The sequence below is a fragment of the Onychostruthus taczanowskii genome, unplaced genomic scaffold (assembly GCF_017590055.1).
Source record: "Onychostruthus taczanowskii isolate IOZ18803 unplaced genomic scaffold, ASM1759005v1 scaffold65, whole genome shotgun sequence".
In the NCBI taxonomy this organism is placed as follows: domain Eukaryota; kingdom Metazoa; phylum Chordata; class Aves; order Passeriformes; family Passeridae; genus Onychostruthus; species Onychostruthus taczanowskii.
The window spans coordinates 5,009,565-5,034,712 of NW_024504233.1; the positions used below are offsets into that span (position 1 = coordinate 5,009,565).

At 43.5% G+C, this 25,148-nt stretch overlaps 1 protein-coding gene across 4 annotated transcripts in view; it reads left to right on the forward strand.

Annotated features, from left to right (window-relative positions):
* PLA2G4A (phospholipase A2 group IVA) overlaps nt 1–24,025 on the forward strand; it is a 69,091-nt gene extending 45,066 nt beyond the window's left edge. For all 4 annotated transcript variants that reach the window (XM_041420778.1, XM_041420777.1, XM_041420779.1 and 1 more), the window contains 11 exons: nt 2,548–2,684; nt 5,977–6,199; nt 7,016–7,130; nt 9,490–9,627; nt 9,989–10,081; nt 11,457–11,528; nt 13,256–13,507; nt 18,281–18,465; nt 21,254–21,449; nt 21,652–21,809; nt 22,597–24,025. In XM_041420778.1, coding sequence (XP_041276712.1) covers nt 2,548–2,684; nt 5,977–6,199; nt 7,016–7,130; nt 9,490–9,627; nt 9,989–10,081; nt 11,457–11,528; nt 13,256–13,507; nt 18,281–18,465; nt 21,254–21,449; nt 21,652–21,809; nt 22,597–22,728 — 1,701 coding nt within the window. In that variant the 3' untranslated portion in view covers nt 22,729–24,025. The remainder of the gene's footprint in view (nt 1–2,547; nt 2,685–5,976; nt 6,200–7,015; nt 7,131–9,489; nt 9,628–9,988; nt 10,082–11,456; nt 11,529–13,255; nt 13,508–18,280; nt 18,466–21,253; nt 21,450–21,651; nt 21,810–22,596) is intronic.
* The last annotated feature ends 1,123 nt before the right edge of the window (nt 24,026–25,148 follow it).

Genomic DNA, 25,148 nt, shown 5'->3' on the forward strand with positions numbered 1-25,148 from the left:
CTGTTATTGCTCAGTTTATTTTTTTTAATTTTTGCCGCTTCAAGCAATTTTCTAAAAATACCATAATCTTCCAAAGAAAGCATATAGTTCTCTATGACTGGATTTGCAGAACAATTTTTTAATAATCATTTGTGTGCCCTATGGCATTCTTTTTTACCACAGGTATTCAGATTTTACACACTGTGTTTCCAGGGCATTTGGTAAAGACATCTGCACTACTCATTCCCAAAACAAGATTTAGTATGGTTTAGCTTTTTCTTGCCTGATTACTGGAAGATAGGATTAATAACCTTTTGGTTTGAGTGAGCTCCTGTGCTGGTGGTTCTGTACAAAGGATTTGTGACTCAGTAGAGGAGTGTGCAGCCCTTGGTATCCTCTTTTCTCTGTTCTTCATCAGGACATAGTTTATTGATTCTCGGCTTTGGGTGCTCTGCCTGCAGCTCATTCCCCCCCTCCCTGCCTCTGCCCTATTTATCCCATAGAGCAGCTTGCAGGATGAGTGTATTTCATTTCAGTTTTTACTGTTTTGTTTGTGCCCTTAAACACATCAGAAACTGAATTGGAGTTAAAAAGCTGGTTTAACAAACCGCACAGGAGGGGGCAACCAGGGTTGGGGTCAGGCTCTGCTCCCAAGGAACAGGGACAGGAGGAGAGGGAATGGCCTCAAGCTGTGCCAGGAAAGGATCAAGTTGGATATTAGGGAAAAATTCTTCATGGAAAGAGCTGTAAAGCATTGTCAGGGGCTGCCCAGGGCAGCAGTGGAATCATCATCCCTGGAAGGGTTAAAAAACTGTGTGGATGTGGCACTTGGGGACAAGGTTTAGTGGTGAACACGGTGGTGGTGTTGGGCTGATGGTTGGACTTGATGATCTTGGAGGTCTTTTGCAACCTGAAGGATTTTGTGATTCCATAATCCACCTTCCCCTTGCTGCACCCACCCTTGCCAGTGCAGGAACCTGGGCTGCCCAGAGTGCCTGTGGATCAGGAAGCATTTGCAGTCAGGATGTTGGTGACTGCCCTGGGCATTCCCAGCCCATCTCCATAGTGGATTCCTGTGCCTCCTGAGGGACTCTCCCATTTTCCCAGTGCCATTGCCCTGATGGGTGGAGCAGTGGTGCTCTGGGAGTGTTCTCACATGCCTTCTCCAGGCTTGCACCTGCAGGTGACATCTCCATCCTGTTGGGATGTGTCTGCTCAGGCTGAGTGGGCAGTGCTCCTGAGGAGCTTTCAAAGCCTCCCCAGGTTATTAAAGGAGTGATTACTGACATGGCTCTTCCTTCAAAGCAGCTGCTCCGTTATTGGGGTGTTGGCTTAACAAAACATATCCCAAATCCTTCCCTGGGCTGTGTCATTTTTGGGATAGATCCCTATCTCTGGAGCTGCACGATGAATACCTGTGGTTTCTATTACTAAAGCTGAACACTTATGAAGGAGGTAGCAGAATAATCTCACTGCATCAAGAATAAGCAGTTTTGGGGAGTGGAAGCCTTGAGAAACATCTTGAGTGCCTTGGTCATTGTTCACGGGCATTTCCTTGGGACAGTCAGTCCCCAGGGGAGTTTCATGGCTTGGAGCATGGAGTCTGCAGAAAGAACAGGACTCTGTCATCACATGGATCCTTTTCCTGTCACTAATCCTGCCTATTGGCACCTGGAATTGCCTTTCAGGGAGATTTTTGACAGATTAGCAATTTGATCAGATAGGGGCTTTCTGCACAGCTGTGCAATTCGTTTTATGCTCAGTAACAGCCGAGAGGTGGTTCCTTTGTCACCCCTGAACAGTGGAAAATTCTCCTGGATTTTGGAAACTGGGAGCCAGATGAGCCTGTTACTTATGCCAAAACATATGGTGGTTGTAAATTTTTATTTTATTTTGTCTTCTTTTTTGATATCTGGGGAAGCTGTGCAGTTGAGGGGAACAACCTTGATGTCAGGGCTGGCCAATAAAAAGGAAAAAAGTGTAAAATGAACCCCTGTGGACACAATTTTAACCTGGTGCCATAGTAAACATGGTTCTGCTCACTCCTCTCTTGGTGGTTGAGTAGTTGTCCAGATCCCTATGAATTCCCATTAACTCTCTGGTAGTTTTTGCAAAGTGATGGTAAAATTGAGATTGTCTTCATGCTATGTAGTAATAGTGGATGTTTTTGTTATAAAACTTGTTTTTAAACTCCCAGTCAAAATATTATTTGTCTCTGTTCTGTTTCTCATTAGTAAATATTACTGCCTTTGGCTCTGTCACAATGATACGAATTGGATTAAAGCTGGTGTTTAGGTTGCTTTAGAAACCCCTGTGGTCTTGTAACTGAATAGTTCATTTAATAACCGAATTTAATATCTCCTCTATTTCGGATCATGGATAAGAAGGACAGACATTCTAAAGAAATTCCGAGTATATTTTTGTTTAGAAATCTTGCGACAAGCGGTGACTTGTAGCATAAAATAAATAAATTCTAATTCTTCTTGGGGTGTCCAGGGGCTGGACTGGGTGCTCCACGGGCGTGTCCCTTGTCCCTGACGTGGTGCTGGTGTTGTCTCATCCCTGCAGGTGCCGGTGATCGCCGTGCTGGGCTCGGGAGGAGGGTTCCGGGCCATGGTGGGCTTTGCTGGAGTCATGAAAGCACTTTATGAGTCAGGAGTCCTGGACTGTGCCACCTACATTGCTGGGCTCTCCGGATCCACCTGGTAAGGCCTTCCTCTTGCTTGTCCTCTGCTTCCCTGCAGCGGGTTCTGAAGGAATTGTCACCAGAGCTGGCTTATTTCTGTGGTTATCATTCACAGCACATTTTACACATCCTAGTCTGCTGGGGGAGATGTTTTGGATGCCCCAAAGGGCAAGGAGAGCTCAGGCTCCAGGTGTTCTTCCAGGAGCTTTGAGAGCAGGAATGGATGGAAAGAGGTGCCACACATATGCACCCATATTTCTATATCAACACCTAATGTGTGTTTTATTTTTCTGATGAAAAGTGAAAAGCCAGAAAAATCCATTGTGATTTGAAGCTGCTGACTCAATCAACCCAAAATGTGTTGTGTGCTTTGGGAGGGCTTTTAGAGTGCCTCAAAATCACTGAAAGATCTTCTGCTCCATTTTACACCCAGTATAAAATCCTGGTGGATTGACTGGGAATTTCTGGGGCCTGGCTGCCACCCTGCAGGGCATCCCTCTGTGGATAACCCCTGTCTCAGTCCCACTGGCACTGTTTAATTTAGACAATAAATCAGGTTTTAAAATAGTTCATTTAGCCTTGAGGAGCAGGCACAGGCATTGATGGGGAGATCTTACTGTTATCTTCAGTTCCTGATGAGTAATTGTGAAGAACACAAATTATTTTGGAGATGCCCAGGGAAAGGACAAGGAGTAATTGGATTAACTCTTAGGGGAATTGTTGCAGTGAGAGTGGCCAAGCACTGGAATGTGTTGAGCCATCCTCCCTGGGGCTGGGCACAGTGTCATCCTCAGTCTGACTCAGTGCTCATGTGGAAGCTGGACTTGACTGAGCCACCAGGAGGCTGGGGCAGAGACCTCGAGGGTCCTTTCAGACTCAGGGATGAGATTATACAAATGTCTCAATTCTTTGAGAGAAAAAGACTTCTTGTAGTATAAGCAAGCAGGAAATCTGCCTGGGATGAGCTTTATCACCTGGTTTAGCTCCAAGGAAGCACATGAATTTTAATTCCACACTCTAACCCCAGACTTGACTCTTGAAGGAGATAACGATCAGTTCTATTCCTTGTATGGGGTTTTTTGTCAATTATTTTTCATTGTGTGAAGCTTGCTTCCCCCTCTCCCAGACTAGATGGAAGTTTTCAGAATGCCAGGAGGTTTTGAAATGCCAGAAGTGTCTATGAACTAGAGTAAATTTCTCCTTTATATTGCACTATAAAAGGTGGGAGCCTCTGTTTTCTCTCACTGGTGGGGGCAGATTTATCACTGTCCATTGAGAGAGATAGATGGATTTCTGTCACAGCTGGGAACAGCAGAAGGTGGATGAAGAGCGGTGGAATAGTGCAACCTGCTGTTAAAACATTACCTGTGTTTCTAGGGAAGGGTTTGTAATCCCTGCTCAGGGCAGACGTCACTTTGCTGGCTATGAGGTCGTTTTGGGGAAAACCCAGGGGTGAATACGTAGTTGATCTAATGTAAACCTATAAAATCTGAGTTAAAATAGCAAGATTATTATTTATACTAGATTATCTGAACTCCTCCAGTCAGAAATAGATTGGAGACAGTTGTGTTTGAACAAATTTGCCTTTGCTCTCTGATGTCATCCTTCAGTCTTTCCTTGCTTGATGAATAAATAAATTGACACTTTGACACTCCCTTCTTTTTCTTTTCCATGCAGTCTGTCTTTTGGGAATAATTCTCTTTTCTTTTTTTCCTGAAGGGTGGAGAATTCCTTTCCTGATGGGAGAGGCAGGTTTTTGCTTGTCCCCTCAGCTGCATGCCTAACCTTGGAGCAGTGCTTTTCTGCCATCTTGCTTCAACCTTGTGCTGACTCCTCCAGCTTCATTCCCCTTTCCCTGCGCCCAGGAGCTCACGTGAAGCCTGTGGATGGATGGAGTCCTGGCAGCCCACGTGGGACAGGGCTGGCTGTGCTGTCACAGAAATGGCTGGGCATGACCACAGGGCCAGGCTGACCCCATGTGTGTCTCAGAGCTGTGCCTGGAGTAAGGCATGTGTGCCTGGGCCAGGTCACTGGGTAAATAATAGTAAATGAGCCTCTCACAGATTAGAAGGGCCTGTCTTGGTATTACCTAACCCAACCAAGTGGAAGCCAGGGCTGCCTGCACGTGTCTGAGCTTTGTTTGCAGTAAAACTAAGCTTGTTTCTTAGTGACAAACTCAAGATTTACCTCATCCTCACAGTCAGCTAGCTCTCTGTGCAGGCTGTAGTTACTGTGCTTCAGTTTATTATGGAAGCATCATATCCTGGAAAATGGGACCATATCCAGGCCAGAACCACCCTTGCCCTGGGCTGAGCCCCCAGCCTGGGCAGCAGGAAGGGGAGGGGGATTTTGCCCCTGAGCTCAGCTGAGACCCCACCTGCAGAGCTGCCCAGCACAGGAAGGAGCTGGAGCCGCTGGAGAGAGCCCAGGGGAGGCACCAGGATGGTCAGAGGGATGGAGCAGCTCTGCTGGGAGGAAAGGATGGGAGAGCTGGGATTGTTCAGCCTGGAGAAGCTTTGGGGTGACCTCACTATGGCCTTGCAGTGCCTGAAGAAGCTGACCGGAAGCATGGAGAGAGACAATTTCCAAGGGGTGGAGTGACAGGACACAGGGAATGGCTTCTCACTGCCAGAGGGCAGGGTTGGATGGGCTGTTGGGAAGGAATTGTTCCATGGGAGGGTGGTGAGGCCCTGGCACAGGGTGTCCAGAGAAGCTGTGGCTGCCCCTGGATCCCTGGAGGTGTCCAAGGCCAGGCTGGATGGGGCTTGGAAGAACCTGGGCTAGTGGAAGGTGTCCCTGCCCATGGCAGGGGGTGGGACTGAATGAGCTTTAAGGTCCTTCCAACCCAAATCCTTCTGGTATAGATGATACACTGAGATATTTCAGAACTTTTTCAGTAGTGATAATGAACTGGAGGGCAGAGAGGTAACTCTTACAGGAAGAGAGCTGCATGTGTCCTTCCAGGACCTCCAGTCTGCCACATAGCTGTGCTGACTGGAGGAGTTCCTTTCAGCTTAGAATGTTCTGTTTGTTATCCCTTAAACAGAAAAATGAGGACTCTTTAATCATTTGCTTCATACACATTATGAAAAATGCATGTTGAGTGTTTGATCCTATGCTTATATTTAGAAGAAATTGCTCAGCTTTCTGTGCTTTGAGAAAAAGGAAATTATAATTTCCTGTATAAATGGAGAGTCAATTAACCTGATTTAATCAGCAACTGTATCAGCTCACGTATGAGCTTTGTGTAGCTTCCAGGCAGCTGACACTGCAGCAGGTTTGATGCTCACAGAGCCTGTTTGCCTTTGCAGGTATATGTCAACTCTGTATTCCCACCCTGAGTTCCCAGCCAAGGGCCCAAAGGAGATCAATGAGGAGCTGATGAACTCGGTGAGCCACAACCCCCTGCTGCTGCTCACCCCGCAGAAGGTCAAGCGCTACATCGAGGCTCTGTGGAACAAGAAGAGCTCAGGGCAGCCTGTCACCTTCACAGACATCTTTGGCATGCTCATAGGGGAAACACTGATCCATGATGTGAGTGCTCATTTAAGCTGTCAAACTCTTATATAATCCCCACTGTAACTACTGTTTTGAAATTACCTTAGTGTTATTCAATAAAGGGTGCACATTTCGCTATAAGAAACAGCATTTGCTTTAAAAAGTACTGTTTGATGCTGTTAAAGCTGTCAAACTCTTATATAGTTCCCATTGTTACTATTTCTTTGAAATGACCTTAGTGACATATAATAAAGGGTGCACATTTTGCTGTAAGAAACAGAATTTGCTTAAAAAAGTACTAATTTCAACATGAAAGATCCTCTTGGTCTTTGTGAAAATAAGACAACAGGAGAGCTTCATACTGTTGTATTTTATAATTGAAAATTCCTAATTGGCTGAATCAGGCACAAAGACTTTCAGTTCAAATGAGTCAGGTGGGCAGCAGCTGGATTTGGTCTTGTGGCAAGATTGAAATTTGTCAATAGATTTGCAGATGTGTTTTATACACTTCTGTCCCTACACTAATAATGGGTCTTAAACAATTTAAAACACTGAAAAAGAGGCAACAGAGCATTTAGTTGCAGATGTACAGAATTCTGATGCTGAAGGGCTGTTAATTGTTGTGAGGCTGGTAAGTCCCTGTGTACCAAGGGATGAAAAAATGCACAGTGTTTAATTTAAATCAGAAGCTGACACATCAGTGAAAAACTTTTCTTATCAAATGTCATTGACAGGAGGAGTCTCCCAGACCTTTATATAAAATAAAAATGTGATAGTTATGTATATATATGTGTATATATAAGCAGGCCTTTCCAGGATGTGTTTGGGACCAATGTCTTTCTTTCCTTGCAGAGGATGGACACCACTCTGAGCCATATGAAAGAGAAGGTCAATAATGCCCAGTGTGCTCTGCCACTCTTCACCTGTCTGCATGTCAAACCAGATGTCTCAGAGCTGATGTTTGCAGGTGTGTTCCCAATCTGTGTTGAGTCACTTGTGGCAAGGAGGGAGGTGTGTGGCTGGTTAAAAAACCCTTTTTCTTTTTAATGCATCTGAGACTAATTGCATCTGATTTCTGGGAATCTTACAGAGTGATAAGAAGTTACTCAGGGATAGGTGATGACATAATCAGGTAGGAGTGCCAAGCCAAAGAGAAACCTGGTGACTTCAACAGGGAAAAGATGTTTAAATTAGTGTATCAAACAGGAAAATGAAAATGTCCTCAGTCACCTTCTCTTTCAGAGAAGGGTGACATCAACAGTTAGACTCGATGATCTTAGAGGTCTTTACCAACTCTAATGATTCCATGATTAAAATTGGACAAACAAATGAGATATAATGCCTCTTTTTCACTTCTTGCCCAGTGTGAAGTGCTTTAGTAACACAAAAAAAAACCCCTTTTATTTGTATTTATTCCATAGGTTTTAATCCCCTCTGGTAACTTCAGCTGAGAGTGAGTCCAGTTGTGGAAGATGCTACACTAAGACAAGGATGTGTGCATCCCTATATAGTTACGTACAAGACTGGAAAGGGAGGTGCCAGGTGGTTTGCCTCAGGCTTATATTCATTGTGTTTCCTAAAATATTATTTTATTTGGAGAAGTGGCTGTCAAAACTTTGGTTGGAAATGAAAATGAGGAATTGTAAATTAGGCTAAATATTTCATGGGAAAATGTGTCTTTAACTTTGCTTCTTAGGAAACTGATACTTTTTGTTTGAAAATAGGAATATTTTGGGGTTTAGATGAACTTCTGTTTTTCAGTATATTTTAACTGGATTACTGTTTTAAGACCAAAATGGTCTTTTGTTAATAATGTCTTTCTCTAAGCAAGATCAGAAGCACCTGGAGGCTTTACTTTGCTGTATAAAAAGATATTCCCTGTGCCAGTGGAACTTGGGTTTGCCTTTTGAGGCTGACATCTCTGTCATTACACAGGGTGCTAGATCTTGATTGCATCTTATTTTAAGCTCGTTTCTTCCATTTAGCTGTTCCTGATGTGAGAGCTATAGTAAATTTTGAAATATTTACACTTCTTAATTGACATTAATTTTAAGGCAGAAATTTTATTTCTCTGAGCAGGCTTTGTGATTTGAGAAATCTCCTTCAGTGCAAATGCAAGCTGGAGGTGGACTTAACACAAGTTAATTCTAATTCTCAGTTCAGCTTTGCTGTCACCCTGGTTCTGCATACATATCTGCCAATTCATGTTCATACAGCTAAAAGGAATATGAAATTCCTGGGCTGGGGCCTCAATGGAATTACCTTCTGTTCCAGTGAAGGTGAAGATTTGTGGGTGACTTATTTGGAAAATAGGATGTTGTATTTGACTTAGCTCAGATAAGCATTACCCTTACCTGAAATTAAACTCCCAGCAGTCATGATTAAATTTTTCCTTTTCAGGACAAGTGTTCACCTTCTGCTCCACACGTCAGCAGGGATATCCTGAGGGTGGATGACATGTGGGGATATCTCAAAGCTGTTTCTTTTATTTCCAGTCAAATCAATCCCTGCTAAAAATAGGGAAGGTGAAATAGTTGAATGGGTGAAATGCTAAAAAGAGAAGATATATTTTGTTTGTTATTTGCTCCCTTTTTGAACTGAATTCTCTGGGAACAACTCCACTGGTATCAAAAAAACCTGTTTCCAAGTCAGCTAAGATCCATTTTCAAAGGCCTACATCAACAGAATCCACATCACTTCTGATATTTTCTTCTAAGATCAGAAAATCATTTGAACATTTTATTCCATATTTTTCTTCAGCTCTCTGCTCAATAAAATTGACTTCTAAGGAGATCTTTGGCAATGTTTGAATTGATAAGTTTATCAGCTGCCTCTCAGCTTTGCCTTTTGATATTGGCTTTCCCACAAAACTTTTGTTTTGGATAGAATCCAAATGCCTCTGCTAGAATATTTCACAACCCTTGGGCTATTCAGTAATTGGTTTTGTGCCACCTCTGTCACCGCTCTCCATGTTTTTGGTGGAATTGCAGTGAAGGAAAAGCAGCTTGGAGCTGAGACTCACTCACATGTGGCAGGGAACCATGCTGAAGCAGGGGATGAGAACCAGATGTCACAGTGTGTTCCTCATTTGTGATCTCTCCTTTTATACCTCTGGTTTTCCAGCCTCGTTCTTTTCACCAAAGTTTATTGTGATAAGAGGGAATGAGGGTTCTTTCCCTGCTGAGACGTCACTGACCTTGATTTGATATTCCTAATGGTTATTTGGCTTCCCATGTCACTAAAATTTCTTTGCTTGGTTCATTTTTGTGTTTCTCTCCATCTCTCCTGAGATTTCTGACTGAGCAGTCTTGTTCCTGACTTTGCAGACTGGGTGGAATTCAGTCCATACGAAATTGGAATGGCCAAGTATGGCACTTTCATGTCTCCTGATCTGTTTGGAAGCAAGTTTTTTATGGGGACAGTGGTGAAGAAATATACTGAAAATCCCTTGCATTTCCTAATGGGTGAGTATGTGACAGAAAGAGGCTTAAAAATAAAAGCAATAAATAAAAAAAAATTATAAAAAAGTAATTAATGGACTTTTAAATGCAGTCACTCAAAGTGTGAGACAGTAAGTGGAGCTCTCAGTTTGTTGGAAGACATTCATTTGAAAGATTTCACAGATATGGATTGGCATTGTTGATTTGTTTCTAATGTCCATGGGTTTTTGTTCTGATTTGGACATCTGAGCTTATGACTTGGCCTGCTCCAAACTCAGAGGTGTGTTCAGAGAGCAACCAACTGCTTAAATACTGCTTATTAAGATATGTGGAGTTTATTTTCCTTCTGCCAAGCACCATTCGTTGCTTATTTTTTCTCTTTCAGGTGTCTGGGGCAGTGCATTTTCAATATTATTTAACAGAGTCCTTGGTGTCTCCAATTCTCAGAATAAAGGGCCCACCATGGAAGAAGAATTAGGTACTATTAGTAAATAATTGCACTATGCAGAGCAATTACTAGCAAGATTCTCCCTCTGTGGAAGGATGGCACTACTTGCAGTCATTTAAGAATGTGGAATTAATTACCTTTAGTTGCTGGAACTGCTGGTTGCTGCTGAGGTGGGGAAAGAGCGTTGGGAATGTTCTTTCCTTTCTTTCATTTTTGCTTCTGGTCACTCAGAGCTGCTGAAAGTCACATGCATCTATCCACCTCTTTTCTGATAGTTAATAGACTCTTCTCTTTATGTTGTTAGTTGTGTGATTTTTGGAGAGCAGAAGGTGACAAATATTTAATATTACTTGTGTAGTCTCTTGACACTGGGCTGTGTTAATAAAGGGTTTAGCAAAGTGCACCTGAATTTTCTTACCTCTGGGTTGTTAAATTGCTCCATTCTAACCACAGCCTGTTGGTTATCTGGTCCTTTGCTTGCAAATTGAGTGGTTTTGGTTTCACTCCTGGCACAGAAATGACAAGATGACTGTAAAGAAAGAGTTGTGGCTTGGTTTGGATGGACTTGTATCGAGTTTTATCTGAGAATGTAGTTAACGATAAAAGGCTTTTTACACTTCTGTTTCCTGTTGAGAAAACAGCATTACGGGGAAGATCTGACCAATAAATAAATTATCCTAGAGAACCAGATGTTTCTGAAGAGCAAGAAGAGCAAATGTAGATAGAGATAGTTTTTAAATAATAACCTCTCTCTGCCTCCTAATGGATGGAATTTAGCTGTTTGCTAATCTCTTCTTTATGGATGAGAATGAGACCTCCAGGTTCCCATTTCTGATACAGCTCCTGAGTGTTAACACCTCCTCATGGAGGATCCCTGTCGATAAATGTGATCATGGAAAAGTTTGCTTTTGAAAGATAGTGAGACACAGAATGTTATCTGTCATCTGTGACTCATTTCACCTATCATTTAAAAAATACTCTTGAGGTGGGATCAGATGTGAAAATACTGATGTGACTTGAACCACAGCCTGGACCAGAGCTGGAGGTGCCCAGTGCCACCCTGGCACCACAGTAACATTTTCCTAGCTCAGTAGGAGCTACTGAGAGGACAGAAGCTAGACATCTACATTTTCGTGAAGGTGAATAAAGTGTGTCAGGTATGTGGTGCAGACGGGACTGGGAGGTACTGCTTTAGGGTTGCATTTTCTTTTCCAGCCCAAAAATTGCAGGCTAAATCCAATACCTGCTGCTCACATTCTAATGTCCACAGCAGACCCAGTCTCTTCAGCTGTATTTCCTATTACAAAAACTATGAGAATTTTATGACTCAAATTGTTTTGAAATTCTTAACTGTTCTGCCAGTTAAACCCCAGCAGTTTAAAGGAATTTATATCTCTTTCAACAGAAAATATTAGGCTAAAGCACCTTGTGAGCAATGACAGCTCAGACAGTGAAGATGAGTCACAGCATCCAAAAGGTAAGGAAATGCTCAGTTTTCATTTCATTGTTTCCTTTTTCCATCAGCTTTTGTGTGGCTCAGCAAAATAGAGAACAAGAGACCCCAAGAGGTTCTGGGCTTCACTTCATGTCTCCTGCTCAAGCTGATCATCAGGTTATTTTCTCTCACACACATCTGGAATTCCACATATGTCCCAAGAAAAAGTGGTTTGCTGAGCCAGAGCTCTCTAGAAGTCTGTTTCCAGCAAGCTGCTGAGCTCAGAGGCACTTTGGAATTGCTGCCAGCTCCCTAAACCAACACTATCCATTGTTTTCAAGGGTTTAGTGATGAAATATATACCTGGGAATGATTTAATATGTGTTTCCAGCATTCACAAGTGTCTTCTAGCACCTTTACAAATGACATCTGATACAGGAAATTCCTCATGCATGGCACAGTGTTTGTAACAGTGCCCAAATCCAGGTGCTCAGAAGGGCACAGCCACAAAGGGAATGTTGGGCAGTGGGAAGAAAAGATTCTATTGACAATTACCTCTAAGAACCTAAAGCACCTGGAGATTTCTGCTCTCTTAGTCAGCTTTCTGTATTTGATTATATTTTTGGGATGATTTTCACCTGCAAAAAATAGAGTTTTATTTTTAGCAAGTAGAGCAAAGATGAGCATGCAGCTGTTTGTGATTTCAGGATCTACAGAAGAAAAGAAAATTCTGTATGGTGAGACAGGGAATTATGTCATTAGCTCAGCTCAGTGATTGCTTCTTCAGCTCCCCTTATGTGTAAAACCGTAGGTGGTACCAGGTTTTGTGTTTATTTGTGGATTTCCTGTTTAAACACTACAGCCAGCACCAAACACATTTCTCTCCTACTTTGTAGCCATAGTGAACAACCAACAAATCTGGGATTGTAAACACTTGGAAATCCTTCTCACTTCCATAGAATGTTATTGGACAGATGCTGGACTTCTCTGATGCTTGTTTTCTCTATACTTATGTAAAACTCAGCTCCTTTAAAGCCTGGCTTAAAGAGGCAAGTTTAAAAGCTGGATTTAACATATCAAGCTTGAGCCTGAATTATTTTCTTAACCAAAACTCCCCAAAAAGTCAAGTTTTGACAGGTGAATGAACGCAAGGGTCATTAAGGCCAGTCATTTTTACTGTGGGCTCCAACTGCAGACATCTAAGTCTGGATCTTTCATTGTATTCTTTAGTTAATTAAAAACAGATATTAATTGTAATTTACAGTTTACTCAAATGACAATTTCAGGTATTTTAGAATTCTCATGCTATAGCATTATCCTTTATGCAGACTAACTCTGCTTTCCTGAGCAAAGCTGGGTTTCTAACAGGCAGAAAAGATGGAGAAGGCTGTCAATGCACATCCAGATGAATTTATGTCTACATCAAGTATGGATCTTACCAGCTCAGGTCTGTCCCTGAGCCCAGCAGAGCTTACAGAGAAAGGCCTGCTCAGGTCATCTGATGTTCCCAGTCTATTTTCCTGATGGACACATCCACACTATTGTGGTGTAGATGAAAGATTTCACTGGGCTGTGAAGCTGAAAGGATGAATTCTCTGCACTTCTCTGAAATCTCTGAAATCAATTTCAAAGCTCCATCATCCGGCCCCCGGCTCGTTGAAAGAACTTTTGTATTTTTGCAGGTCCTTTATTTTATAACTCCTGCAGTGGTGGGGTTACACTTGCTGTGTTTAAATACCACTACTGGGTGTTTCCATTTCTGCGTGCAGGCACCGAGGGCGCTGAGGCGAAGCGGGAGTGCCAGGAGAGGCTGCAGGAGAGCAGCCAGGAGAGCTGGGTGCAGCGCATGCTGATGGCCCTGGTGGGGGACAGCGCCCTGTTCAACACGCGCGAGGGCCGCGCTGGCAAGGTGCACAACTTCATGCTGGGGCTGAACCTCAACAGCTGCTACCCCCTGTCCCCTCTGGCAGAGCTGCTCACCCAGGAGTCCCTGGAGGAGGAGGAGCCGGCAGCAGTGGCAGGTCAGTTCCCAGAACACTGGTGCTGTGTGTGGTTATTAATGAATGCAGAGTAACATCACACCAGGAGGGCCACAACAGCGCCGTGGGCATTGTCCAGCAGTGGAGCTTGTGAGGGGACTGTGAGGCTCAAAGGGCACCACACAGTGACTTCTGTCTGCTCCCTGCCCTGTCCCTTGGCACAGCGTGTGGAGCAGCCACTGGAGGGACAGTGGCTCTTGGTTTGGTAGAAGGGGACCAAACTGCTTTTGTATGCGGTGCCATTTGTTACATCTGCTTTCTCACTGTCTTGGCCTTCTCCAAAGGGTTTCCAGGTTGTTCCTTGGCTCTTATTGATGCTAAGCCTGCTGGTGGAAATGAAACCTTTCCTTGCTCTCCTGTAGGGCTTCCCGGTTGCAAAACCTTTGTAGCTCATCTGCTGTCTTTGTCTTTTGAAAAAAGCCTGGAAGCAGCACACTTCTTCACTTGTAGGATCACAGAATCAGTGAATTTTGGAAGGGACCCATTAGGATCATGGAGTCTGACCCCTGGCCCTGCCCAGACACCCCAACAATCCCAGCCTGTGCATCCCTGGGAGCATTGCCCAAACTCTCCTGGAGCTCTGGCAGCCTTGGGGCTGTGCCCATTCCCTGGGGAGCCTGGGCAGTGCCCAGCAACCTCTGGGGAAGAACTTTTCCCCTGAGCTCCAGACTGACCCTGCCCTGACACAGCTGATAGATTCTTACTTTGCTGACACCATGTTTTTCCCAGTATGAATCCATCTAAAATGATCCCATTCCAGGATCCCTGATGTGCATGTGGATCCATATTTCATGTTGGCTTAAACAAGAATGCTGATAGAGGATAAGAATTTCAGAAAAATATGAATTTGCGAAAGAGGTTCAAAGTCTTCCCTCACTCCATGAGGGATGTGGTGTGTGGAACAGTAGCTGTGAGAATAATTGTGTTTGGTTAGGATTTTGGAGCCATTGCCTTAGTGGTCCCTGCAGTCTGCTCAGTGAAAGCAGTTAATTTCTCTGTGTTGTTCTGGCACTGGCAGTGTCCAAGGCCAGGCTGGACCGGGCTTGGAGCAACCTGGGCTAGTGGAAAGTGTCACTGCCCATGGCAGGGGTGGCCTTGAGTGATCTTCAAGGTCCCTTCCATCCCAATCCATCCCATGATTCTGTGATCCATCAAGCAAAGAACAACTACACCTCTCTGAAGGGTGTGTTCCCTCCAGGCTGTTCCTCCTAGCACAGCCCTACGAACTATCCCTGGTGACAGCACCATTCTCCTCAGCCCTCATTTCCTATGCAGAGGAAGGAGATTGTCCCAGGTGCTCATTAAGCAACAGTAAATACCTGATGTCATTTAAAAGCTTAAGTAGCAGCCGTGCTCTAATGTGTATTTGTTAATGTAACAAATCCCTTGCAGGGCTTGAAGAGTAATTTCCATCTGGACTCCACTTTCTAAATATTTCTGTCATCTCAGAGGTGTTTACAACTGGGTAGTCTTAATATTTATAGTACTTGGAAAAGAGGCAGGAAAGTGGGTAGGAAATTTATGGTTGGAAAAAATGACAGTTGATGAGAATTTTGCATAATTAAGACACGTGGATAGTCTTCAGAATCAACTGTCAACTTCCTGGGATTTGATTTAGATGGCAATAAAATGCTAGTTTGACAGAACTCTGCACCTCTGACACAATTACTTTGGAGTGCCTGAAACTTCTGTGGGTTAAAATGGGAAAAGTTTGACATGACTGCAGGTTTTTGCTGTTAGCCAAAGCCCACATTCATAAACCTGCAGTTACAACTCAGATCTGACAGCTGTGAGTGGTTGCAATATTATCGTCAAGAATAGTTAAAAACCCCATGAAATGTCAGTAGTTAATATAAAATGTAATCATTCAGTAGTGTGATGAGTGTATCCACATTTTAGTGCTGTGAATTTTCCTAATATATGGAAGAGCTGAGGAGCCCAGAGGCGCAGATAGAAAGGAGACTGTGGTGTAAAATTTAAATCCTTAGATTACTGTGGCACTGGATGCATTTAAACTGTGCATATTTATTCCTAGCACTGGCAGTTTACCTGTCAGCTTGAGTGCAGAGGGAAGTCTGTATTGCTTTAAGACTTACTCTCCTTTATTGCCTTACACTCCAAAGGAGAAATAAGTGAATCAAAAAGGATATCAACAATATTCCATCTCCAGCTGTCCCAAACCCTCTGCAGTGGATGAACTGTGGCTGACCTAGGGCAATCTTACAGTCATTACTGAGGATTGAATTTACGATCTGCAGTGCCTGCAGCAGAGATCCCAGCTGCTTGGTCTGGAAGTTAAACTCTTGGTTTGCTTTTCCACAGATTCTATTTGTGGAGATAATCCTAAACATTTTCTTATTTCATCAGGAATGATTTCATTGTGGAGTCAAGAGTTGTTCTGTTTCTTTTCTTGATGTTACAACACACCAGAACAATTTGAGAAAATGCCAAGTGCATAACAATGGGGAAAAATAACCCCTAATCCCTGCTTCCTTATTTCAGTATTTATGGAAACAGTTGGAGTAGATGGACGTCAGTAGAAAATGCCCTTCTGATCTGCCCTCCTCCCACTGGAGCTGCCATCTGTGGCAGACTTGGTCCGTGGGACGTGCCCTCTTTATGATTTCCTAACAAATATCTGTCTGTGTATCCCATTGCTGGGAAGCTGACAGGACTGAGCTGGCTAAACATGGAGCTGGGCTGGTAAACACAGGCCCACAGAGTTGTTAAGGCTGGAAAAAGCCTTTAAGATCATCAAGTCCAGCCATCAACCCAGCACTGCCACTAAACCCTGTCCCCAAGTGCCACATCCTCCCATTTTCTCCCAGTTTGCTGTTTGATGGACTGGAAGGTGCTGGTAATAGGAGTGCATCTTTTCTTAAAGGCTAAAAATTCATGTCCCAGGCTCTGGGGTTCTAGGATTCTATGAGGACTATCATTACTAAAACCCATTTATATGGCTGTTATAAATTTATTGTCGGCATGAAGACATTTTCTCCTTTAAAATATAGTAAGATTATTTTGATAAATTTGATTTTAGGATCATGAGGGCTGTAAGCCAGAGGATCCATCTCACTCGTCAGTGTTGGGAGGAAGTTTGTGTGGCAGTAATAACACTCCCATCACAAACATAACTGATGCTATTCTTGATTAAAGGATCTTTCAAAGTCAGTTTTTGTAACATAAGAAAAGATGAAACATGAACAAAAATATTTTTGCAATTCCTTAGAAGTTCTAGTGAGAACAAGGGTTAATTATGTTTGACCTGTTGTCTTTAAACAAGAAGAGGAAAACCAAATTGGTCTACGTGTGCTAAAGGGAACTGTAGTCAGGGTGGGTTTTTACTGTTTTTTTAAAAATTGTGATGAATTTGATAAATACTGATATATTTTCATTCATTTATGCTAACTCATGATTATGAAATATATCTGGTTCTAAAAAAGGTTTTATAAACACACTTAGCCCTTTAGCAATAGGCAATGATTTCAAAGCATTCTCTCCTTTAGAAATCAAGGCAAATAGTGGGAAAATGGTGCCTTATTATTTAGAACAGGATCATCTTATAAACAACAACAGAAATAAAATGAAATAATTTGTTTTAACGTTTTGTTTGGTCTTCACAACATGCTGCTCCTGAAATGACAGGGACAAGAGTTAGAATTATTTTTGATGGATTTTCTTTGCTTCAAAAATACCTTTTTTTTTTTTTTTCCAGATTACTATCACTGTCACTAAGTAGATACCAGGAAATTCAATTATAGAGAAATAATTATATTTTTCTATCCAACATTCCTTACATTACACTGCCCTCTACAGATATGAGCATTAGATTTTTGTTAAAAAGCAAAACCATGCACTGGAAATATGTGTAAGGTCTGGAACAAGAAAAGACTGTCAGGGGAAAAGTTTTTAAGTACAGCAGGGATAGTTTAGTAGTGTCCAGAGACTTTCATTTCCTAGTGTCCAGAGACATGGACAAGTGTAAAGACACCCAGGGAAAATGGATTTGTTTTCCCTGAGCTGTACCTGAAGGAATGTTGGGGTTAGAGAAGACAGTGGTGGATACCACACTGGGACAGCACCAGCAGCAAGTGGCTGTCAGGGAATTCTGTCCAGTGCCTGAATTATGGATATGGGGCACTATTTCTCTTTGTTCCTGCTGGAGTGGTGAGAGTGAGGTCATCAGGTCTGGTGCAGGTTGGAAAGCAAGACCTGATAGTCCCAATTTAATGAGCAGAAGCAGGCACAGACAAGTGTCACAGGAGGGCAGAGCCACACTGTGGATTTTTGGGTAAATTTGGGACCGCTGGGAAGGATGTGGGGTTGGGAGGGAACCTGGGTGAATAGGTTTGGGCAGGGGTTGTAGAACACTGAGGGGTTCACAGAATGTTAGGGGTGGAAGACCTCTGGAGGTCACCCAGCCCAACCCCCTGCCCAGGCAGGGTCACCCAGAGCAGGTGACACAGGGGCACATCCAGAGGGCTTTGGGATGTCTCCAGAGAGGGAGACTTCACTCCCTGGGCAGCTGTTCCAGGGCTCTGCACCTTCCAAGGAAAGAAGTTCTTCCTTGTGTTGAGGTGGAGCTTGTTGTGTTTCAGTTTATGGCCATTGCTCCTCATCCTGTCACTGGGATACGCTGTGCAGTTCAAATTCCATGCTCTCCCTTGCACTTAGGGAGACACTGGAAAGCTCATCAGAGCCTCAGTTCTTAACTCAGGTGTCCCTGCTTGTTTGGTTTTCCCGTGTTCCACGCAGATCCCGATGAGTTTGAGAGGATCTATGAGCCCCTGGATGTGAAGAGCAAGAAGATCCACATCGTGGACAGTGGGCTGACCTTTAACCTGCCCTACCCGCTCATCCTAAGGCCCCAGAGAGGTGTGGATCTCATCATCTCCTTTGATTTCTCAGCCAGACCAAGTGATTCCAGTCCTCCTTTCAAAGTAAGTGATACAGGCACTTCTTTCCTGCATTCTGGGGTTCAAGGTGACTCAGTTCTATCCGCATGGTCCCAGAAAGGCCTCTGTGCTGTTGTATCTGCAGCTTTGGAATATTTCTTTCCACGTCAAGGCAGAATATTGCCCTGTGCCTCAGTTCCTGTTTACATGCCTTCCATGAGGCAACTGGCACAAGGAGGGATAATGAACTTGCTTTGAAGCAGGAGTTCGGTTGTTTTTATGGAAGTTTTGCTTTGGCACTGATTGCAGAGTTTTATTTTCTGTCAGAATTAAACAATTAAGTCATTTTCCCTGCCGTCCTCTCCCTCCACCCAGCTGCTCTCCTCTGTGTGCTGTGATGTGAATGGATGGTTTCGTGTCATCTTGCAGAAATGCATCATCTCAAGATTGCTAAACAAATGACCTTTTGGGATCAGGGTTAACTGTTAATTTACATCTCACCAGGGTAATCCTGGTTTAAAATCCATCTTAAATCTATCCAGACCAGAGCAAAACAGCACAGGAGCACAGGGACTAAGTGCCATGGCTGTTTTGTGCAGCAGGTGTGGGAAGCACAGCTGTCAGTCTATACCACCTGCACATCCACACAGCTCCAGCTGATCCCAAAGCCTTTACATGGATCATTTTTGGTAACTGCTACAGAAAAACCAGCACTTCAGAGACTGCTGTGAGCTTCTCACTTTGTGCTGTGGTTTAGTGGGAGGTGGGATTTTGTTGATCTGTGTGATCTTGGAGGTCTTTTCCAACAGTAATGATTCTATCATCCTCAAAAAAGGGGATTATTTATTTCAAACCCAAATGGATTTTTAAAATAATTTTTAAGGGAACTCAGAACTAACATTCCTGTTTGAGAAACAGATGGCATTCCTTGTTGCTTTACAGGCAAATTTTAGTTACAACAAACGGAGAATTCTTTTCCTTCAGCTGCTGTGGAGTGACAAAACCCCCAAAACAACATTAGAAAGCAACAGCAGTAGCAAAATGAGTTTGAGATCAGTGCTGCCAACTGCAAAGCCAAATTACAGGAGAATAAAAGGAGAAATTCCTGTGATCTCTAGGTCTCTTGGGGCTACTGGGGAGAATAGAGCACTGAGAAGACTTCCTAGTGCTTGAGATCCTCTGTTTTTCCTTAAATGACTGAATCCCAGAGTCTGTTTTTTCCTTCAATATTCTATTTGTATAAGAATGTATCTCCTTTTTTCGTCAAGAGTGCTTACCCCAGCAGCTAAATTTTGCTGACACAGCACTGCCATTGCCTCTGAAACATCTTTTGCCTCCCTTTCTTAACATTCCACAGGTGGAGTCGTTGCAAAAGGCTGTATATGGTCACCCCTGCTACCCTTAGCATTCTGTCTTTGTCAGCTGCAATTTTCTGGGTTGTTTTGGGGAGCATGGGGAGATCAGTGAGCACTCAAGTGGTATCCTGAAGGTTTTTCTCCAAAATGTCATTTTCAATGCAAAAAATTCTTTAACACGATAAAAAATGGTGGGAAAATTCGATGGTGCCTCAGGTTTTCCAGAAGCCTCTGTTGAAGGGAATTGTTTCTGGAGCACGAGTGGCTGTTTGCAGAGGCAGACACAGGTGTATTCCTGAGGCAGAGGACAGACACAGGAACCAGTTCTGTCCCATTGGTGCATTGCAAAGAGAAAATGCCACTTCAGAAGTGGGTCTGTATCTATGGTAGCACTCTAATATTTTACTCAATGACTCGAGCCTTGGTTTACCATTTTACACCCACTATCTCTTAATCTCTTGCGTATCCAAAACAGCCGTCCAAAGAAGGGTCCTATTTCACTGAAAACCAAGATTAAAGATGTTTGACCTTCCCTCTCCTCCCTCTCACACACCCTCATTACATGCTTTTGAGTCATTATTTACAAATTATCTTGTTTACTGTGTTGTCATGAGGAAAAAGAAGCCTGTTTTCCAGAGCTCTTCACACGGTGTGCTTTGAGAGGCCCCTGAGTGTGGGGATTAATTCTGAGTACAACAATGCGTGGCCCAGTGTTTAGAAGCTCTCAGTGGTTGCCACAGCACTGGTACAGCTTTGCAAAGTAAATTATGGATGGCTTCTCCCTCAGTGTCAGCTCTGTAAATTCACCCCCAGGTTTCTGGGGCAGACCATGTTCCTTCCTGTGACTCATGTGGCAGAGCCTGGGCAGGGTGAGTGAGGTGCTCAGTTGGTCCTGCTGGGTCATCTGTGCTGAGATGGACTTGATTAGTCCTGAGAACCACAGGGTGGTTTGGGCTGGAAGGGACATCAACCTCATCCCCCCACTGCCATGGCAGGGACACCTTCCACTAGCCCAGGTTGCTCCAATCCCTGTCCAGCCTGGCCTTGCACAGATCCAGGTGCAGCCACAGCATCTCTGGGCACCTTGTGCCAGGGTCTCCCCAGCCTCACAGGGAAGGATTCCTTCCCAATATCCCATCTAAACCTACTCTCTGCTAGTGGGAAGCCATTCCCTGTGTCCTATCACTCCATCCCTTGGAAATTGTCTCTCTCCATTTTCCTGTCGGCTCCTTCAGGCACTGCAAGGCCACAGTGAGGTCTCCCCAAATCTTCTCCTCTCCAGGCTGAACAATCCCAGCTCTCCCAGCCTTCCCTCCTCTGACCATCCTGGTGCCCCTGGACCCCCTCCATGTCCTTCCTGTGTTGGAGATTTAATGATTTATGGATTACATTAACCACCCCACATGATCCCTGTCTCTGCAAACCTCCTGACATTGCAGTGGAAGCTTTGTGCACCTGAGTCTTTTTCCTCTTTCCAGGAAATCCTGCTGGCTGAAAAATGGGCCAAAATGAACAAGCTTCCATTCCCCAAGATAGACCCCAACGTGTTTGACAGAGAGGGCATGAAGGAGTGCTATGTTTTCAAACCAAAGGACACCTCCTCGGAGAAGGACTGTCCAACCATCATCCACTTCGTGCTGGCCAACATCGACTTCAGGAAGTACAAAGCTCCAGGTGAGCTCACAATTCCTGATGCTGAATCCATCTGTTCCTCTGGAATCACTTGGTGGTTATGTACTAGGAATCTTTAGCCTCTGAAACAGCTCCAGCTTTGTCTGCTGTCCTTAGGGAATTAATTCAAAGGAGCTGTTAAAAATAAGGTAATAAATCCTCAGCTGTAACATTTGGATGGAATTTTCGTATTTGTCCTGTGCAGGCGTTCCCAGAGAAACACAAGAAGAGAAGGATTTTGCAGACTTTGATATTTTTGATGATCCAGATACACCTTTCTCTACCTTCAACTTCCAGTATCCCAACGAGGCTTTCAAGAGGCTCCATGACCTCATGGAGTTCAACACCCTCAATAACATGGATGTGAGTATGGGGGGTTAAAGGGGCTGGATTGTTACAGGGGGAAGTGGGTGATGTGAGGAAAGCCCTGAATCTGCCCTACAGAAGGTACAGTGCCTCAGTGTTTGCCTGATTTTCTCATTCAGTTCTTGCCTTTGTTTTGCCATTTTACCATCCCAAGCCATTCAGGATAGCTGAGCAAAGGGCACTGTTAAAGATGTGCAGGATTTTATACTCAGGGTTTTTTTTGTCTAATTGGACAAAAAAGACACTGGAAGTTTTCTCTGAAGGAAATTTCTTTATCAGCTAACTCAGTAATAATTATTTGTAATTGATAGTTGGTGAAACATGACATCATGATCCCAATATCTATGGAGTGACAAGTGTAATGAACATCCCAGATAGATATGGGGGTTTTAATCAATATAGTGAAGAAAACTTGTTACATCAGCACAAAGGATTTAAAAGTGAAGACTAAATCTTTCTCAACATAATAACTACTTTCTACATCCTTGAAATAAGGATTTTCTCAGTGTTTGGATTTACCTTTCTGAGTTCCACTGGGACTTTTTTAAATACTGTGTGTTTTTGTGTGATTTCTTTGGTGTTAGTGGCCTGTCTCATATTTTTACTAACCACATTAAAATCAGTATTTTATACACTCAAGAAATACTATTTGTGCTAAAACTCATCGATCCCTCTGCTCAGTGATGGAGGGGATCTAAAAGTGGGAGCAGCAGCTGTTGATGGGAGAAGGGGCTGTTTCTGTGCTTTTCAAAGCGTTCAAATCGAGTTGTGCTGCTGGCTGCAGGTGATCAAGGAGGCGATGATGGAGAGCATCGAGTACAGGAAGCAGAACCCCTCGCGCTGCTCCGTGTCCCTCAGCAGTGTGGAGGCCAGGAGGTTCTTCAACAAGAGCAACCTCAACAACAACCACACGTAGAGGCTGTGCCCAGCCCCGCCCTGCCCAGAAACTGCTCCTGCCTTTGGAACTGCAGGCAAAAGGACTTGAGTGGAGCATCCCTGCTCCTCACAGGGCTGTGTGACACTCCTAAGCACGTCTTCTTGTGGATGCTCATGTTCCAATAGCATTTTGTACTGCTTTTTTGAGAGCTAAAAACATTTCAGTAGGCTGAGATCCTCGTTTTTAAAACTGTGGAATTAGTTGGAGATCATTGGGTTCAGTGTCTTTGTGTTTTCTTATAAAATTGTAAACTAGTTTCTTTTGGGGGGGTAATTGATTTTTAATTGATGTAAACTGGGCATAGCTTGAAGGATAAGATGGAATAATAAAAAAAAAAATGTAAATCCACTCTACTGCTATATGAGAATGTCTGTACCACTCAGCAAAAACCTAAACCTCTGATACTTTCTTTTTCGTATTTAGCCCTCAAAATTACATTGCTTGAACTCTTGAGCTACTGGCAACCCTGTGTTAAATTATTGTCAGTTTGTGTATTTCTGACCTGGATGTTTCTTTATAAGTTGACAGTGATTTTGCATTTGAGCATGAGTAAAACAACACATTTCTGCAAAGGGACAGTGGCAATGTTTACTGGGGATTGGTAGAACATGCCCAGGTAAGAATGTGAAGCTTTAAGGGCTATATTAAAAATATATTCTTAGTACTTTGATTAATGAAAGACTGTGCATAGATAGAGATTATTTTAGTACCATCTCAACCAGTATTGCTGTAACTCTGCAAATGCACAGAGAATGCAGCTGCACCTCTGAAAACTTTAATTGCTAAAGTCAGTAAATCCCTGGGAAGGGAAAGAATTACAATGCATTTCTTTTAACAGCCACTGTACCAAAGAATTGTGGAATGGTTGGGGGTGGAAGGGACCTTAAAGTAGATCTCATTCCGCCCCCTGCCATGGGCAGGGACACCTTCCATTAGACTGGGTTGGTCCAAGTCTACATGCAAAGTGCTGTGGTTAAATAACATTTCCTGTATTGATCAATAGGTTTTATTTCTGTTTGAGTTAGTGCATGTTTAAAATCAAGAGAGAAAATAAAAGTAACTTATCTTAGTGCTGCATAATTTAAACATTTTCCATAAATTCTGGAATATGGAAAGGAACTGGTACCATTATATTATTGTAATATTTTCTTTTAAATGTTGCCTTTCCTTTTGGTAATGTAACATTTGTATTTTTTATTTTATAATATGTACCTACTCTGTTTCATGGAAGAGTTTTATCATGCTTTATACAGTTTATATTATCACAGTGTTACCAGATGATAAAAAATAAAACTATATTTGTCACCTGCTGTTTTCAGACAGTTTTATTTTGATAATTTGTGGGCTATTTTCAGTTTTTTTTGTGAAGATATGTGGAGCAGCTCGATGGTATGAGGCAGCTCACAAGACAGTGCACGGGATGAGTTTTTGCTGCCTTTAATCTTGGATTCCTTATAAAGCAGGGAAGTTATTAGACATTATTAAAAATAATTTGGTAGGAGAATAATAATGCAGGAAAACCCCTCTTCTAACACACAATGTGACACCAACCACACGGTTTCCCTATACCTAGAAATGTAATCCTTTGTTTCCATTTTCCCTCCCTTTAATCCAAGTTCTGCTTTGTGTGTACAGTATTTTTTCCGAACCCAGTGTGTGATCCCTAGGAGGCACGAAAAGATGGATTTAGGGAATGAATTATTTCAGGCTTCAAACATTTCTGTAGGGGCAGCACATGGAAGATCCTTTATGCCTGAAGGACATAGAAGTGCCACCCTGCACTGGTGAAGGGGGTGAAGCCTTGGGGGGTGAGCTCAGTTCCTGGAAACCAGCTCTGGTATGGTCTGGAAACCAGCTCTGGTGGGCTCTGGAAAACGGCTGTTGTGGGCTCCGGAAAACACCTCTGGAAAACATCTCTGGTGGGCCCTGGAGAGCAGCTCTGGTGGGCTCTGGGACACCCAGCACTGAGGGTGGCCTTGAGTGTCTCTTCCTTGGCACCTGGGGCAGGCTGCAGTGCCAGGCTGGGCACTGGAAATCTCTCTGCCTTTACCAGCAGAAGGGAATGTTCAGAATAAATCCCACTGACCTGGGGAGCACTGGAGCTTGGCCTTGGCTTGTTTGTGTTGGTGAGAAGAAAACCCATTTTGGCAGGGAATGGGGCTGCGGCCAATGCCCTTCCTGTTCCCCTGGGCATGTTTTGTCTGTGGGATGACACCTGAGCACTGAGTGATCACCTGCAGAGCTGTTCCTGCAGAGCACACAGAGCTGGTTTTCCAGGAGATCTGCTTGTGCTCGGGAGTGGATGTGGGATCAAACACCGGATTGTGCAACCGCTTGTGTTGACATAACAGGTTTTGCTCTGGTGCTCGCTGGAAGTACAGCTGAGCAGACGTTTCCTG